General features: G+C 37.4%; 2 protein-coding genes across 6 annotated transcripts in view; both read left to right on the top strand.

The window, feature by feature from the left end:
• Positions 1–1785: 1785 nt before the first annotated feature.
• The window catches only part of LOC149502445 (uncharacterized), a 72907-nt gene continuing 55083 nt past the window's right edge, over positions 1786–19609 (top strand). For all 3 annotated transcript variants that reach the window (XM_089728998.1, XM_089729000.1, XM_089728999.1), the window contains exon 1: positions 1786–2048. In XM_089728998.1, the coding sequence (XP_089585124.1) occupies positions 1988–2048 (61 nt within the window). In that variant the 5' untranslated portion in view covers positions 1786–1987. The remainder of the gene's footprint in view (positions 2049–19609) is intronic.
• On the top strand, positions 14795–18918 carry LOC149502446 (uncharacterized). 3 transcript variants are annotated; one of them, XM_089729002.1, is made up of 3 exons: positions 15101–16544; positions 16967–17199; positions 18633–18918. In XM_089729002.1, exons 1-3 carry the CDS (start codon positions 16326–16328, stop codon positions 18688–18690), a joined length of 510 nt encoding a protein of 169 aa, XP_089585128.1. In that variant the 5' UTR covers positions 15101–16325; the 3' UTR covers positions 18691–18918. The 3 variants fall into 3 exon arrangements, 1 of the variants encoding a protein (XP_089585128.1); XR_016323384.1 differs by having other exon boundaries at positions 14795–16544; positions 17139–18918; XR_016323385.1 differs by having other exon boundaries at positions 14795–16539; positions 17139–18918.

Consider the following 19609-nt stretch of genomic DNA (forward strand, 5'->3'; position numbering starts at 1 on the left):
GATATAATATTTACTGAATCGATCCTAATAGCATGTTGAATAACGACGTGTGCGCGTAAGAATATGAAAATAATGAATAAGGTACAAATTCGCGCGTTTTATTACACAAAAGAAGTAAATTATTTAAGAAACTGTGTGTACGTGCCTTTAAATTACCTACTGCGTATTCATAAATTTAAGAAAACAGTAGTAATTAACTCAGAACTGGGGCTGTCCTTTGCAGTCGGTGGTAGAGTTAAATTGAATATTTTATCAAATAGCACTAAGCAAGAACATCAACTAAACTAGGACAAATTAAATTTCATTCCTGAGCACTACGGCATTGCTGACGTCTATGAGCGACGGTGGCCACTCACTCTCAAGTGAGCCGCATGCTCGTCTACCTACAAGGGCAATAATAATATTATTATTTTTTATTTTAGTACACGGACAACATTGAGTCGTTGCAGCCCAACATGAGTCGGGAGGCGAATTTGAAAAAACGGTCATCTTTTTGAAGAGTTCCAATTTCAAGTGATACATTCAAGCATTCATAAAAAAATATTCATATATTACTTAAGTGAAATGTTTGTAGAAAATTATGAATTAATTAATAATTATGAATTAATTATTATCGCACGAAGTACTCTTAATTAAATTACTTATTTGTTGCTGAAACTTTTTAAGATACCTACTTATTTACTAACAAGTACTGAAACGTCATTGTCCGTAGATAATACACAACTTAATATAATATTCTAATAACTTTGATAACTTTTGGTACATATGTAGATCGTCTATGAATATATATTTTTTGCTGCCCTTGTAAGCAAACGAGCATACGACTCACCTGATGGTGAGAGATTACAGTCGCCCATGGACTTCAGCAATTCCAGGGGCAGAGCCAAACCGCTGCCTACTGCTGCTGATTTTATCTGTATCTGTTTTTAGGATTGAGTACCTTGGATCTGTAACATAGATTTGTTGTGGGGTACTAATTGGCCTGATAATACGGTTTGATATCTGTAACCGATAAGCTATCGCAACTCGGCGTACTGATTCTAATTTAAGGCGTGTAATTTCAGTAGAACATCATAGCTTAAGGTCAAGGTATTAAACATATTAACATCGTCAATATTAACTCACGGTAATTACGAAGGGGAGATTCCATTGATCGAGTATCGCTGCTCGAAAGAAATGGCCCAAATAATATTTTAATTTCTACTATTCTATATCTACTGCTGCAATATTAAAGGAATTGTTACATAAATTGCTATACCAAATCAAATTCAAAGCGATGCGATTAGGTACGTTGCAATTATGATTATAATCGTTTGATAATTATTATTCTTTTTCTTCACCTTATCCACTAGGTTGGATCTTCACAGCTAATTTTTCTCTTCAATTCTCTTCTATCATACGTCAGTTCAACACTCACTCTCTCTTTCTCATATCGTCATAAATACACTCCATCAATATCTTCTTCGGTCAACCTCTACATTGCACTAGCGTTTAACAATTAACGACCCAAATTAGGATCTTCTGTTTATAGTTTCTGAAGGCATAAGGAATAAAAACACGCACGTCCAGAACACAAATATATTTTAAAGAGAGATCTACTTCGTCCGGAAATTCGAAGCTTAGGTTAAATTATTAAAGCCCGTAATCACTTGATAAGCAACTTCAAAAGCAAATATTTTTTCACTATGTATATTTATTACATTACTTTTTTGAAACCATGCGCTGTGCAGTCTTGGAAAAGTCAGATCTACGATACCGCTACGCCAGTGCTACGTCGTAGGCCGACGTAGCCGAGCGTCGGGTCTCGCCACGTGGCGCAACACCGAGATTGTTTACGAGATCTCAATTTTCGTAAATAATATTTTAGAAAAACAATCATTGTAAATTATTTTAAAAATAAAATACAAACTTTGCCAAAGTGTCTCTATGTTAAAATTCGGTAGTAGACTTGAAAGTTTTATTTATATATTTTTAAATGTAACTAAAAATGAGTGTGTACTTTTTGAATTTATTGAAATATGAATCGAAAATTTCTTCGGAAAATGAATGTAAGTATGTGCCTATGTTACTAAGTCGTAGTTTTCTTGCTTGCAATAAATTATAACAAGATTAAGATAGTTTTTAATTTAATCAACTTTTTTATTTTATTATTGTTGTTTTAGGCAATGAAAATAAATTAAAATCGTCTTATTTTATACGAACATTACTCTAAACAATTTTGTTGTAATTAATTTAAACTTAGTATAGCTTTTTAATAAAATATTAATTGCAAACAAATTATTTTGGTTACCATGTTAAAGTGTTATAATTATTATAATTTCGTTTGTACTTCTGCTGCTGTACCCTCTGCTGTACTTCTGTTGCGGTTAAAAAAACTCATTTAATGTTTTCGTAACTCAAGAGCTGATTTGTCTATACTAATATTATAAAGAGGAAAGATTTGTTTGTTTGTTTCGAATAGGCTCCGAAACTACTGGACCGATTTGAAAAAATCTTTTTCCATTAGAAGCCGACATTGTCCCTGATGAACATAGGCTACTTTTTTTTATTTATTTTTTTATTTTATTTTTTGGTTTCATGTGTGTTTTAATGTTTCCGAAGCGAAGCGAGGGCGGGTTGCTAGTGTTAAATAAAACAAATAATTTAACTTATTATTATAGTCTATATTTATTTAAAATCTTATTAATTATACACAATTTTTTAATAAAGGTATCAATAAAACAAATGTTTAAAAACACTATAATAATAGATTGCCGCTGATGGCGGTATATACGACACAAGCCGCCAGTGGTTAGGACTCCAGATTGAGAAACCTCCTCACAATACGCGCAGTATCGAAGATAATTGCCTATATTCTGTATCAAGGCCCTAACCCTAAACGAAAGTTTCTTAAAATGTTATTATTATTATTATTTATTTTAGTTCACTGAATTATTCAAAGATATCTAACACTAAAATTGTTACCTGTTAAACATTAGAACTAACAGCAAGTTTTATTTTAAATACCGAAATCATTGATATCCAGTTATATGCTACAAGAGATTGAAATAAATAAATAAAAACACGATTCTAATACTGCGGAAATATCGCAAGTTGGTTACCTTAAAATATTACAAAAGTAGATAAAGAAATCCATTTTTGTACCAATCTTATCTAAATTCTAATCTATGTATCGAGGTCTATCGACGACCAAACAAACAAAAGCTTTTTTATCGGTTAGTCGCTCGAATAACTATGTGGATACACGTATGTAAATGGTTTTAGAGTATTTTCTAGGTTCGAATATTTTATGTGCCGGTCAGCTGTTGTAACTAACGCATGGACGTCACGAAACACACTAAACTAAACTAATATAAATACTTTAAAAATATATTCGCCTTTTCAAAAGTACCTACCTACCTGGTACCTCGTAAATTAGACTCTGTACAAAACACAAACAATGAACAAACCCAGTAATTGTAAGAAATCAACCATTCTTGGTGTTGAAACTTTTGTGGTTAAAAAACACGCGTGTCGATCTTTTTACAAAATAAGGGACAAGTAATAAGAAATTGTGTTCATTATTGTTATAAGTACGGTCGTTAAAATAATTAACTTCAACAATAACGTGTTTATTTAGAGATTTATTACGGTTTATTTTTATTCTATTGACAATAGGGTGTTTCCAAACTTTTGAACTGTAGTGTATAGTGGAGCCATATTTATACTTCCAAACAATAATGCGTTCTTTTTTTAGGAGCAGTATTTACGTTATTCAAACGAAATAAAAAACTTCAATCTCGTGCCGCAATATCGAATATATTCACATAATCGATGAGTTCCAGTAACGCCTAGTCCATACGTTTAGTTTGAAGTTATCCACGATTTTCTATTTTTGGTGTGGTTCGAATTATTTAACTATATTTACGTTGGCAAATGATCTCAGATTCCAATTCATTCTAAATGAAGTCCGTATACATAAAAGCGTTAAAGCCGTTGAGACATGAAGTGGTTCACTAGACATATTTGGCAATTCAGTTTCTTCACTTAATTACCCCTTTGCCGAGCATGCTAAGAAGCCGCTTAGCAATACAGTCCAATTACGTTGCGTGGCAACAATTCGCTCCTGTATAAAGGTCTTTGTACCAGACATCGGTTGTCAAAAGAAAATAATAAATTCACGTCACATACTATGTATCGTATTATGTGTTTTAATCTTTCGATAAAAAAGTATAAAGATTAAATCACCAATAACAACAACATATACTCGGAAAATATATTGTTTTAAGCCACTTTTACGGTTTAATCTCGCCATTATAATTGTTTTGGTATTATAATAAACTAGCGACCCGCCCTCGCTTTGCTTCGGAAACTGTAATTTATTATTGATTTCTCCACTATTTAATGGATGTTATTATACATATAAACCTTCTTCTTCAATCACTCTATCTATTAAAAAAGCCGCTTCAAAATCCGTTGCGTAGTTTTAAAGATTTAAGCATACATAGGGACATACATATATAGGGATAGACAAAGCGACTTTGTTTTATACTATGTAGTGATAACAGTAAACTGAAAATAGTTCTGAAAGGAAATCTTTTGTTATCGTTTAATAAAATGAAAATTTATATTTTACAGTAATCGTAAAGAAAGTAAAATTAAAATAATAAACGCGAGATTAAAGTGTAAAAGCAGCTTTAAAGGCAAGTTTAAAGTGGTTTTAACGACTCGCGAAAACAGAACAATATACTTAAATATATCAATCAATAAATAAACAACAAGCTCCATAAATCTAAACTTTATTATTTACGACACATCGCGTTTATTTGTGTGTATTTTCGCGAAGGCGTCATCTGAACATTGCGAAGTTGCCACGCGGCTCTCTTCCAGTACGTGCCGACTGTTAAGTTCAATCTATTTTAATTCCTTAGAATAATTTTTATATCTAGCTCCATGTAAATCTTTCGGATTCACCGATAAATCTTTCTTGATCAATCTGCACCATATTTCCCTTCCCTCACCTTTAAAATACACGGAAACACAGAAGGTTCACGCAGATCATAAATACGATTTGTTTTAATAAATAATGTCTTGGTTGTGTAACGACATTCTGTAAATGATGACCGCCTTACACTTATATTTTATTCAATGGCGATCGATACAACGAGGGGCGATTGATTCGGACGTTGCGATACGACACACGTGTGTGTTGTGATGTCGGACCGTTGCTGAGGCGTCGTATGAGCCTACACGGGCACCTACAAGCCCTACTCTGCCCATTTATGCTGCGTAGCAGTAATGCGTTTCAGTTTGATGGGTGGGGAAGCAGTTGTGCTGTAGAACTGAGAATCAAAACTCATATCAAGGTAAATGACGGCATTAATATTCTTGATATCTATACCCTCCGATAACTTAACACCATGTGCACCGTGAGTTCATTCACCCGTCTGAGCAATAAAAAAATTGTTTCTAGGAAAAGCTTGAGCTTCGTATACAGTTTTTATGTTCTAGCAAACTTGTTTATCGGATTTTTTTTTTATTTTTTTTTTATTGCTTAGTTGAGTGGACGAGCTCACAGCCCACCTGGTGTTAAGTGGTTACTGGAGCCCATAGACATCTACAACGTAAATGCGCCACCCATCTTATTTATTTATTTAATGTATAAGAAATTTCATTCGTTTACAATTTTTTGATAAATTGCTAATGTCTATATTCATGTTGTTGTTTAGAACTTGTATGTCTATATCTATACTAATATTATAAAGAGGAAAGATTTGTTTGTTTCGAATAGGCTCCGAAACTACTGGACCGATTTGAAAAATTCTTTTGCCATTAGAAGCCGACATTGTCCCTGATGAACATAGGCTACTTTTTTAAATTTTTTTTTTTATTTTTTTTTTTGGTTTCATGTGTGTTTTAATGTTTCCGAAGCGAAGCGAGGGCGGGTCGCTAGTATTAATTAAAGACGTCTCTGAAACAATCGTTTACGGGAATCTTATTGACCAGAATAATGTTAAGGTGATATATGCCTTTCTTGATATAAAACAATATAAATCTAATAAAATTTATGCCAATAGGTGATGGGGTTATTATATTGGTAGGATCCATCCAATGAATTATTATCTGAAAAAATCGCGAGTTTCAATTTGAAGGGATAAGAATAGATTAGTACTGGAGTTTTCGATTTTATATCTTTAGGGCCGCATTCAAGTTGTGTTGCGGTAGTTCGATTACTCCTGTATACCTTGATAAACAAGAGAATGGTCATGGTGAAAATGAGTAATTAAAAACATTCTGTCACTCACCTTGAAACATGAGTTATATGTCTAAGTTTTACAGTACAAGGGATAACTCATCCCTCAAACAAAGATGCTTCAGTAGAGAAAGAGACAGGGTGGTATTGGTAATACCAGTGTGAGTTCACAAGATGTCGAACTTATAGTTATCACGCAAATTATACGTAGATATATTTTTAATTATAACATCAAAATGGAAAAATATTAAAACGCAACTGAAATTCGGCCTTATGTTCCGAATACTGACAGAATTTATGTGACGCTGTCTTTACGCTTCATCAGTGTGACATGACTTCCTCTAAATCCCTAAGAAATCACTAGAATAACTTTGTAACTATACTTGAGATCTTCGCTTTGCCACATCGCTCGTAGAGGCCCCGATAACTTGGAGAAGCTGATGGCAGTTAGTCAGGTTGAGAAGGTCACGCGGACGCTCACCTATCCGCTGGTCTGATTTGGTAAAGACGCTCACCGGCCTGCCAATAACCGAGGCTATAAAGACCGCCGAGGACAGGAAGACGTGGGGAAGCATTGTGCATCGAGTGGTCTACATTTTAGATTAGACACGACCTTCAGTAATGAAGAGACCGACTCAGAAGAAGATACTTGAGATCTTATAACTTATATCTCATGGCGGGCGGCGCACTTACGTTGTAGATGTCTATGGGCTCCAGTAACCACTTAACACCAGGTGGACTGTGAGCTCGTCCACCCATCTAAGCAATAAAAAAAACATTTGTGCAATTTACACAGTGAAACCTTCAATCATATTCTATCTCATTCTGTCGCAAGCTAAATCATGTATGTAGATATTTTTTTTATTGTCCTTGTAGGCAGACGAGCATACGGTCCATCTGATGGTGAGTGGTTACCGTCGCCCATGGACTTCAGCAATGCCAGGGGCAGATGTTTGTTTTTTTACCTTTATTTAATGTCACTTTTAGAATGTCATTTCCGTTTTATCGAGCCGAATAACAATGGTGCTCCGGAAAATTTCACATTTAAATAAAATCAGTACTGAAGAAATTCTGACACGTCTTAGGCTGTCTCCGGTTTCGAGCCGCGATTGAAATGCTCGCTTATTTCATTTAAGAGACAGACAACGGGATAGCTGAAGCGAAAAAAACTTTATATCTGGCTTTTCGTTGAATTTCTTTTTTCTTTTGTTCTGACATTTTAAGCTATCTATACTTATGGAGAAATACGCCGAAGTTACGGTATGGCTAAAAGTGTCATGGCCAACTTCTGGAAGATCTGAAAAAACCTTAGCATGTGCTATAGAACCAAAGTGCGCTTGTAGCCGGCACTGGCCTTTTTCATATTCCTCTACGGAGCAGAGACATGGTGCATGAAAAGCCGCGATACTAAAAATATCGATGCTTTTGAAATGTGGGTTTGGCGAATCCTCCGAATACCATAGACTGCCATGAGAACTAATTATTCCATTTTAATAGAGCTAAACATCCAAAAAAGACTCTGCCATTTGCCAAGAAATTGTTATGAGCTTCTTCGGACATATGATGCGATCTCCCGGCATTAAATAGAGAAGCTTATAATTTTGGGTCGCATAGAAGGCCAGCGCGCCGTGGACAAAACACCCGCCAGATGGTCAGACCTGGTTAAGAAAGTGGTTGGTGGTAGTCTATACCATGCAGTCCATGTCACCCATGACGCAACATTGTGGGGGAAAGAAGAAGAAGAATACTTTTGGATATGAAATAATAAGCAATTTAAAGAGTACGTTAGTTAGTTAGTGTTAAATAGTTACGGGTGCCCATAGATATTGACAACGTAAATGCCTCCACCCACCTCGAGACATGAGTCTCCTCGACATGAGTCTCCTCGACTCAGTTTTTACAGTACAACGGCTGCCCCGCCCTTCAAACCGAAAAGTATTACTGCTTTATGGCAGAAATACGTAATAGGTGGTGATGGTACCTATCATTAAATACATACCGGATCCTGTAGACCGAATGGTAAACAGTCGACGTCGCCCAAAGCACGTCATTACGGATCCTCCCGATCCATTAACAGTGCTTTTAGGCACCGCAAGCACCGGTCACCGTCCTTCCGTCGCTTGCGACGAAGGGCTCGATAGACACAGCCCACTGATTTTCTCACCGGATCTTCTCAGTGGGTCGCGCTTCCAATCCCGTGGTAGATTCTGCGAAGCACTGCTCTTGCTAGAGTCAGTGTTAGCAACATTCCTAACAACGTTAGGGTGAAGCTGAAATAAACTCTCAAGGCTATCAGCATAGGTAGGAAAAAAAAAACATTCAATGTAAAAGAATTTGTCTATTTGTCGTTAAAATATTTCTAGAAATAAATGCTCCTTTTTACTTAAAAAATAATTTGTAAATTTAAAAACTAATTTGACTTAAAATTTTTGATCGCCATTTAAAAAAATATATATTCATAATTCGAATTGTCTGATATAATCTATAGTACAAGTTTGATAAGTTTGTCAAACAATCCTAAACTAATATCCTCTATACTAACAAAGTTGTTTCTATGCTCAAACAACTTTAATTAATAAATGAACAACACGTATTACGTGACACAGAAGTTCAGTTTCACTTTTATACCGAACAATTTTCACGAAAACTTTCAAGTTGTCGTCAACTAGAGTTGTCCAGTAAACTATTTTTTTTGGTATCGACAATCTATGTCAAAATTTTTAATGGTGTTTTTTATAACTTGTCGTTAAGTTTATCTAACAATCTAAAAGCTGTTTACAATAATCAATATTATTTATTGCGCACAAAAAAATAATACAGAAAAGGTATATTTATTTATATTATTAAAATGATATGTAAGGCAAAATTAGCTGGATTATTAGTCTAATAAATAAATTTAGTAAATACATGATTGTGTCTAGTAAAAACTAACAGGTAAAATTATCTATATATTAATCCGTGAAGCAAAAACTATGTATCCCTTTTTACGAAAATAGCGCCGACGGAGGAGTATGAAATTTTCCACACTTAAAGAGAATATAGAGAAGAAGTGCACAATGCTATTTTTCTTTTAATAAGGCATAAAAGATACATTAAATCAATAAAGAAAACATTACACACACTACATACCATGTATTTGACGCACACACGCATGCATACTATTTATTGTCAAACTTTTGTTCTTGACGTCTGTGGTCAAATTGAGAATAGATTAAAATTAAATGTTATTTGTCTTTTTTAATATTTTTTTGTAGAGTAGCCTTGGTGAAATTTGTGATTATAGAAGTATAAAATACAATCATAACAGTGTACAAACTTACAATTCCAATTAATTATATTCGAATTTCGACTACTGCGGGACATCTAGTAATAATGAAACCAATGTTTGACATTCAATAGCTTCAATCAAGGAAACTCCGAAACTTCTTTAAGTATCGGAAACATATGAAAAACATGTACAATTATATCAAGACCTCTTTTTTCTGTTTTTGTATTTCAAGCTTGAAATCATAACGATACTAAAGAAGATTTCATTTCAAAGTATAAAAACACATATAAATTCGAATTATCGATAACAATAATATTGATTGATCCCATCACTATTCCCGTTTCCCGCCGTCTCGTCGAAAGTAACGCTAGAACGACCACGGTAATCTCGATTGTTGTTGCGCATTCGAAGCTCAAAAACTTTTCATAATCGTGGCTGCGTAGAAATTATTTCGTACAATTCAATTACTTAAAAAAAGAAAAAAAACTTAGACGGGTGGACGATGGTGGAGTCCATAGACATCTACAACGTAAATGCGCCACCCACCTTGAGATATAAGTTCTAAGGTCTCAGTATAGTTTTGGTGGTATTACTATAGTATTACTGGTGCTAGGAAATCTTGTGAGTCCGCGCGGGTGGGTACCACCGCCCCGCCTATTTCTGCCGTGAAGCAGTAATGCGTTTCGGTTTGAAGGGTGGGGCAGCTATCTACATACATTATTTATAGAACAAATTAAATAAATCTCTTTTGAGAATGAACACCAAAAAGTATTATCGCGCGCCGGAAACATTTTGGAATCAAAAGTATTTTGAAACTTTCTCTGTGCTTCAAATCGTCGCTAATGAAATCAAATCAATTCCAACTTCGATTTGGGATGATCAAAACACAAATCTGACACAAATCTTTTTTTATTAAATACTAGACGTAATCGCCCGCTTCGCTGGGCTTTTAAAATTAACATTATTGTTTATTGTCATTATTATTAGGGAGTCCAACACTCATATAAATATTAGCATATACATTAAGTACATGTATTTTCTACATGGATACCAAGTTTCAAGTCAATCGGATGTATGGTTCAGTAGTTATAACGGAACATCCGTAAAAACCACTGTAGATTGATATATTAGTATAGACTAGATTAATAGTTATCTAGCATGGTATTCATACGTCTATGATAATTTATAGAATGGTCGAGGTGCCTCTCGAGTCATAGATGTGATTGCAAACGTTTTTTTTTTTACGATATAATCCTCGTCACAGACGGACAGTCCCCACATTTTATTACAACGCTTCGAAAGCCATTTGATATTATTTGATGGACTCGGTTTAGCTTACGAATATCTTTGGGTAATCTGGTGGAGGAATCAGAATGATGTTGTGGATTTAGAAATGGCGGCGGAATTAAATCTAATCAATTGCAAAATCATATAATATATATTATTATATGAACGGTTTCCAATGTAACAATGCAAATGGAACTTTAATTATACAAAATATTATTGTGTATGTCTCAAAATGGGTATCGGTATTTTATATTTTATACTGGTGGTAGGACCTCTTGTGAGTCCACGCGGGTAGGTGTCACCACCCCGCCTATTTCTGCCGTAAAGCAGTAATGCGTTTCGGTTTGAAGGGTGGGGCAGCCGTTTGTAACTATACTTGAGACCTTAGAACTTATATCTCAAGGTGGGTGGCGTATTTACGTCGTAGATGTCTATGGGCTCCAGTAACCACTTAACACCAGGTGGGCTGTGAGTTCATCCACCCATCCAAGCAATAAAAAAAAAGTCGAGATGTCTACGGTTGCGGTTGTCTTTGGTAGGCAGCGGCTTGGCTCTGCCCTTGGCATTGCTGAAGTCCATGGGCGACGGTAACCACTCACCATCAGGTGGGCCGTATGCTCGTCTGACTACAAGGGCAATAAAAAAAAAACTCCAAATAAAGCATGTAAGCTAGTTCAGCTCAGAAAATAAAATAAAAGCAAAAATATTTCTTTTCATATTTTTATCTCCCTGAATCGCTTAACAAAAAACATTTCAAACATCTTCACAGTATTCATAATTAAGAACAAATTATTACATTTAAATGGATTCAGAGAAATGTTCGCGAGAAAAAGTTCTTAATTAGCATTTCTGATTAATCTACCTTGTTTGATCTTTTACATCTTTATTTTTCATGATCGATCCTTTTACGAAGGATTCATTATTTGAAAATAAACTAAAAAACACGTTTTTGGAACCAGACGAATTAAAAAGTCGAAAAAAAAAGAGAGTTCGTTCTATTACGATATCAAAGTTACTGTTTTAATGTAAGTTTGTTTTTTTATTCTAATTATTTTCAAATAAGAATTATTTTATTGACAAACACATTCGTTTTATTGGAAATGTGTAGATTGCTTAATTCAGTTCTATATTATTATGTTAATAAGAGCTATAATTATAATGATTGTTATTTTCAAAGAACAGTAAAAAAAGATAGAGAATTCGTATAACTAACGTACAGATAACCATGAATCCATCAGCTATCCGTCAACAGGATTTTTAACATCATAAAACATTGATTCACACGATAAAAAAACCAAACAGAAAAACAACTCTATGACGTGATGGATAGCTTATCTGATGATCGGATAAACCTGAAAAGGATTATATGAAATTTTTTTAACAATAAAACATTAACATTTACACAAAACAAAAGGCCACCCACAAAATACAGACACAGCGCACACGATGTATTGTTGACGCCACACCGCTGTCAAATTGTCAAACCATGTAGATTCAATTAACTGATATCCACATATATTCCCGACCGAGGTCAATACAAAGACGAATGTAGAGAGGAAACAGCCCGTATTCTAAAGACAAACGGGGGTTTGATTTTCTAAGTGTTTTTTATTGTCTTAGATCGGTCTAAAAGATAACGATTTAATCGGTAATTAAGGATATATGCACGTATAGCATTCATGATTCGAATTTGGAAGGATCTTTTAAAGCACACGGTTCTTATTTTCGATCGTATTCTCATTGTTGAAGGTCTTCTTCTGCGGTCTTCTAACTATTTCTGTCTACCTATTCATATGTCTTGCATGGCGACGAGTTTCGTTGACCTTCACTTCTAGCCGAGTCATTTGGTCAACCACCGCTTTGAGCTTTAGTCTTTAGTTTTCTATTTTGCCGGTAATGATGAGCCTTTTAAGTTCATCAAAGTTTCTGCGGGATCTGTGACCGAAACATCGGAGGAAACAATGAAGACATGATAAAAACCGAATCTATTATATCGATACAATCTGTCGTACATTGATGGTATTACGAATAGAACATCCCCTAATACGCCAACCACTAAAGTTTCAAATCGATTGGACGAGCGATGTTTGATTACTCAAATATTAATTTTATCGATTACGTTAAATCGAATTGTGACGGAGAATGTTTCGAGGATGTTGGATATTATAATTGGATATTTTTGACAGCAAAACTACCGTGCTGTGTCATCGTGTCGCAATTATACCACATCGGTTAACAGTTCATAGTATTTAGTAATAAAATAAATGTTTTCTACGGTTTTCTCGGCCGTAGACATAATTAAAAAAAAATCGGTTATCTGTAAAGTCGGCTTACTGACGATAGTTGAACGTGACAACGTCATAAGAAAATACTGATGGAATGGTTTCATTTTTGTATAGCAGCTGTCCACGCGGATGCATCGCTCACTCAAGTAGGAGAGAGACAGATGTCGAACGCTGCCGAACGCGGAGGCCGATTATGCCTCTTTGTCGCTCGTTGCGCGCTCTCGCTTGCACTTTAAGCCTTAAATGGAACGCCTCAGAGCGAGGTAACACCGCATGAGACATGTTTTTTCGTGCGTGCAGCCAGCTCCATCGAATTATAAGACGATGTCACGTCAAAAAAATTTTACAGCTTAATCTCTTGTTTTTTTGTGGCAGCTACAATAATATTTCTGCCGTGTCGAATATTTTCGTGCTCACGGACCACTAAGGTGTTTATCCGTCTACATTTAAATATTGTGCAAAGAACCGTCTAAATTATGATTTAAAAAAATACTAAATTTGTATTGAAAAGAAATGTGAAGTACCCTGCGTAAATAATAAAATTAGAACAAAAAACGCTAGATTAAGCCGTAAAAGTAGTTTTAAATAGATAAAGTTATTCTTCGATAACTAGAATCTCGAAATGGAAAATGTACTTAAACTTAAATCTTTGATTAATTAAGGAGAGTTAAGCTTAACGCCCTTGTAACTTATGAGGGCTTAACTGATACTTATGAACAGGGGATTCGAGTTCTAGGGTAGGGCAGTTTATGTACTAAGCTTGAGCTGAGTCGTTAGCTAGCCATAAAAATATTGCTTGTCAAATAAACTGTCGCCTAATCGCAAGTGATTATCGTTTCTCATAGAAACGCCAAGGACACAGTAAAGTCGATACCTACCGCTCACGTTACTGAAATTAATTAACAAATTTATTAAAAAAAATTACAGAATTTTTAAATAGAGAGAGAATATTGCACACTAAAACATAATGGACATCTAAAATCAGTCAACAGACAAGTTTGCTTTGTACAATAGGCAGTCATGTCGCTAAAAGCCATCTATCTCTTCCAGACAACCGTTTTGAAATAGTAAAATTCTGAAAAATATACAGCAGATGTGTAGCGGTGTACATGTATATCGACGCTCGAAAGGCAAACGTGACTAAGCGACAATGCGTGAACTTTACAGTAGACTAATTTAAAGTTGAAATACCTGAAAATAAAATTTATTTTAACGAATCTAGCTGTAGTAGAATCTAGCTAGTAGCTGTAGGATTGAAATGATTTTAATAGACCTAGAAATATATATTTTTTGCACATCGAATATGGTTATTGCCTATCATTTATGCATAAAGCAGTTATTGTCGCTTAGTCACATTTGCCTTTCAAGCGTCGCTATGTACTTTGATCAAAATAGACTTAATCTTAAAATGTTTCATTACAAAAATTAAAATATAAATAAATAAAAAGAAATACAAATAAAAAAATAAAAAAAACCATTCCGCGAAAACAGCAGTTTTTTTGCCTACCTAATCCCGGGTAGTCCCGGGAGGCTATCCCAGCTTCACTGGCTTGGTAGCGAGGTCTCGGGGCTCAGCCTGAGAGAGCTTGCCCTAGCAAGAGCAGTGCTATGCAGAATTTACCACCGAATAGGAAACGCGACCCACTAAGAAGATCCGGGGAGAAACTCAGTGGGCTCTATCTGTGGGTTAGGTTGCATTTCAAACTCTTCGACGAGTTCGACAAGAACGGTGACTGGTGCTTGTAATGAAACAGCAGAGCGAGATTTCCCTGTTGTATTTAAACGTTAACTACATGATGACCGAGCTTGACTCGCTTTTTTTTTATAACGCCATCTTGTTTTGTCTTTAAAGCGGTTAGTTGCCCTCAATTAAGAAAAATAGTATTATTTTTCGCCAATAGATGTCGGGAAGAGTTGATTATTGAAAACACGAATAAAACAACATTTTCTGAAAATAAATCGTAGCTAGATCGATTTATCTCCCCCAAAATCCCCTGTATACTAAATTTTATGAAAATCGTTGGAGCCGTTTCCGAGATTCCGATTATATATGACGGCGTTAACGATATTTATGTTATATAGCACGTGCAATAGGAGTGACTCACACAAACCAGGTGCGCCGGCCGTGTCGTTCCACTCGTAAACAACAGCTGCAACAGAGGTGACTCATAAGCCAGCTGCGCCGGCTAGTATAAAAAGGCGGAACGTGCCTTGAAATGAACATTCGTTGGACTGCGCTTGCCTGGTGCACTTACTATATTCTTGTTACGTTGTGTGATTCAGTGACTGTTGTACGTACTGGTTAAAGTTGGACAAGTGTTAAAGTGAATTGTTACGATAACATATTGTTGATTAAATCAGGAATCAAAAAGTGACATCGTTTTACTTGGTGTTCAACAAGATAATGTCTACCCTTAAGCCAACATCAGAAGTGAGATCAGGACTCTACTCTCACTGGCGTGACGTGTTTGAACATGTTCGAAGTACAGCAAAAAAAAAACATGATGCAGATCAGAATACTAGTAGTGGTACGCCACAAGAGCGTGAATGCAGCATACGTAAGTCGTGTAATAACGTCTCTGTTACCTCGATGGAAGATCTGAGCCACGAAGAAATCGTCACATCTTACGTTCTGGCTCATGTTGCCCAGTTTGACTGTCGACTTCATCACATGGCATTTACTAACGGAAATACAACACGTAACAAGCTATTGCAAGAAATTAAGGCAAGTGCAAATCTCAAGTGAAACTTCGATCGCAATAATGGATCTGTCATGACGAGTGGGTAGTTCCGACACGAATCGTTTTTAAGCCAATGACTACTGCTAGAGTTACATGGCACTAGTACAGTAAACCAGGACATGAGACTGTGAATTGTCGCTGAAATTTTAGAATCTACTCGATTCAATACCAATAACACTACACGTTCGATGACTTCGGGCTCCAGCAAGCAAGCAAACAAGAAAGCAAGCAAGTTTCCGTGGGGAAGAAAAATTGACAAATCTGAAGTCGTCGTGACCTGTAAGATAAGACGTCCGGTGCGTTCGTGTCTGGCGATGCGGCGGTGTTCGGGTTCCGCTGGCGGATGCAGGTTTTTCCGGTGAAGTGCGTGCTTGTGCGTGCTTGACATGTGTTCGCGGTTGGCTTCCTCAGTGTGGGAGTAACATCGTGTAAGAGAGGTGGAACCCGTAAAATTGTAGTTTGCGTGGTGGCTGGTAAGATTTGTTGCGGTAAGAAGTTTGCATGGTGGTAAAATGTCTTGTGAGTCTGCACAGGTAGCCGGAGGTGAGACTTCCGCGGTCGCGGCCCACCCAGTCCGCGAGAACCGGGCAGATCGCCTCTACGGTACGGAGGCCGGCCGACGGGTCCGCCAAACGACGAGACCACGCCTCCAGCACGGACTGCCGATATTGGAGCCCCCGCGCTCCGGCTGCACTTGCGCTAGGGCGCGCCGCCTCGTAGGAGACTGTGAGGTATCATTGAATAACTCTGACTGCGATCGCGCGCTGCCGGCGTCGCAGCGCGGCGACGTTCTCGTGGGTAAGGACGTGGCACCAGACGGGTGCTCCGTATAGTGCCATCGACCGCACGGGTACCATCACCCTGCCTATTTCTGCCGTGAAGCAGTGGTGTATTTCGGTCTGAAGGGTGGGGCAGCGGTTGTAACTATACTGAGACCTTAGAACTTCTATCTCAAGGTGTGTGGTGCGTTTACGCTGTGGATGTCTATGGGTTCCAGTAACCAATTAACACAAGGTGGGCTGTGAGCTCGTCCACACATTAATACGAAGAGCATAATCAAACGAAATTAGATGCGAAGTTTAAAGGGCCGTTTAAAGTAGTTGAAGTATTGGATGGTGTCGATTTAATTTTGACTCTCACACATTCGCTTAAGGCTCGAGCTGCTACTTGCCTCACAAAAATACAGCTTGCAAAACCTGAACAACCTCCTCATCCGTGGGCGCCCGGCTCTCGCCTGCAAGTCGGCTGTTACGTGTGCGGTGATGCGAGCCATGTAGCTTCTGGGTGTTCCATGCGCTACAAGAAGAAAAACGACACTGCTCCAGGTGCTGTGGCAGGTCCAACCAGAGACGTCAACGTGTGTTCCAGAGCTTCAGTGTGTTACAGATAAGTGGTTTTGGCTCCCCCTTTATGTTCCATTCAGGGTCAGACTGTAGTCTTATAAAACAAAGCCATAGTAATTTATTCAATGGTAAGCGGTTTCATGAACAAGTCACCGTAGTCACCCTAGACACGTCCTTGCGGATCCATCAGATCCAATAACTCTTGCATTAGATACCTTCAGCTCTAACACTAGGAGCAGGCTGAGGAACCCCAGTAATCGTACTCGTCGAACTCGACAAAGAGGTCGACGTGCAACCTAACCCATGCATCAGCCCACTGAGTTTCTCGCCGGATCTTCTCAGTGGGTCGCGATTCCGATCCGGTAGTAGATTCATTCGCGAAGCAATTGCTCTTGAGTTGTTAGGTCTCCTGCGGAGGCGCTCGGGCAGTTGTTAGCAAATCCCACCCCTCTTGGCTGAGCCTTTGCTCGCCCACCCGTCCTGGTGAAGCGGGAAAGGCCTCCGGGCCACCAGTAATCTTTCAATCATCTGCAGTTTTGGAAAACGATAGGTATAAGTTGAGATATGTAAATGGTTCTAGTGTACAAAGTTCCCCATGAAAACTTACGCGAAGTACCTCGAGGCCCGTCAGGCCTCCTAGAAATTTCTGAAAATTATAGTGACGATGACGTGACGGCGTACACAGATGGGGTAATTAATCTTGTTCATGAAACTGATCTTAATGATGACGACTCTATCACTGACAATAGAAGCGACATTTTTGTCCGCAAATAGCGATACAGCAAATACAGTGTGTGGGTAGTGATACAATGTCTGTAAGCTCAGGCCCCTCAGGTGCAGGTGTTGGAAATGTAGAAAACGATGGTCGGTCTCGCACTATTTCTGAAGAAATTCCGTATAAATGTTCTGGTTTAAGAAATGTTTTAACAAACGCTACCGTACACGCAAATTAAAAAAAAAAAAAAAGAGAATTGTATGTGGCTAGAGAGATGTTAATCCGGACTAGCAAAAAAAAAAGAGGAAAAAAAAAAAGAGTGTGAAGTCATTGAAGGGTCTGTCCGGTCCAATGGCTTGGCTATAGGGATTTTCATCCAGATTAGCCACAACAATTAGCTACAGGGATTGCGATTCGGTCTAGCATTATCCGGTCCAGTTCGAAAAACTGAAGGGATAACAATTCCGGTCTAAGTTAAAAGGGACATACTTACATACCTGAAGAGTTTTAAATGAACTGGCCCAGGTATGTAAGCAGTCTGAAGGTTATTTATAGCCAGTATAGGATTTTCTGAAGAATTATGCGAACCGAACCGTACTAGATTATTAATATCATAGACCACGTTTTAAGTTGCATCCGTTAATGTCAGGATGAACGAACACGTTTGTTGTTCACAGACATACCATAAGAATGCGCGCACGAGGACGAGCGCACGTCAGTATGGCCGTGACGGCGTTAACGATATTTATGTTATATAGCACGTGCAATAGGAGTGACTCACACAAACCAGGTGCGCCGGCCGTGTCGTTCCACTCGTAAACAACAGCTGCAACAGAGGTGACTCATAAGCCAGCTGCGCCGGCTAGTATAAAAAGGCGGAACGTGCCTTGAAATGAACATTCGTTGGACTGCGCTTGCCTGGTGCACTTACTATATTCTTGTTACGTTGTGTGATTCAGTGACTGTTGTACGTACTGGTTAAAGTTGGACAAGTGTTAAAGTGAATTGTTACGATAACATATTGTTGATTAAATCAGGAATCAAAAAGTGACATCGTTTTACTTGGTGTTCAACAAGATAATGTCTACCCTTAAGCCAACATATACATACGAGAATTGCTCGTTTATAGGTATAAAGATAAGATTTAGAACACGTGGATCGTTACACGCGAAAAGAGAATGAAGTCGTGAATCAGACGTAGTTGATCACCTCAAACAGAATTTTAAAATAGCCCTTTTTTCCCTGATAGCCTTTAGAGGCTATATCGGCGTTACCCTAGGTGTAGGTCAGCTCTCGGGACTCAAACCGGAGGTGTTGGTAGCACTGGCCCTAGCAAGAGCAGTGCTTTGCAGAATCTACCACCGGATCGGACACGCGACCTACTGAGAAGATCCGGCGAGAAACTCTGTGGGCAAAATAGCCCTCCTTACTATATAGTATACACACGCACATAAATCCAATGAAATGCAAAGCGTTTTCAATTAAATTCCAGGATTTTATCGCTTTATCCATAAGCCAGGCTCGAGACCTCGTAATTGTCTGCTAAATAATGAGAACCCTCAGGGAATACGTCCACTATTAACAATTATGGGTACGTGTTTATGTATTTTACAATATCTACGAAGTGTTCCTGCATAGAATCTACTACATTCAAAAATGGACTTTAAGGTCTAGTCAACTCAGATTATATTAGTATCTTAATTATTGAAAATCGTTCACTGAGCAATTATATTTACCG

This window comes from Bombyx mandarina, chromosome 08, assembly GCF_030267445.1.
Source record: "Bombyx mandarina strain Sakado chromosome 08, ASM3026744v2".
Classification (NCBI taxonomy): Eukaryota; Metazoa; Arthropoda; class Insecta; order Lepidoptera; family Bombycidae; genus Bombyx; species Bombyx mandarina.

Excerpts from the sequence above, each read along its gene's own strand:
- LOC149502446 (XM_089729002.1), top strand. The coding sequence starts at position 16,326 with ATGTCTTGTGAGTCTGCACAGGTAGCCGGAGGTGAGACTTCCGCGGTC. Across the intron at positions 16,545-16,966 it reads GCCTCGTAGGAGACTGTGAG|GCTCGAGCTGCTACTTGCCT; the intron begins GTATCATTGAAT and ends CATTCGCTTAAG. Across the intron at positions 17,200-18,632 it reads AGAGCTTCAGTGTGTTACAG|GTGCAATAGGAGTGACTCAC; the intron begins ATAAGTGGTTTT and ends GTTATATAGCAC.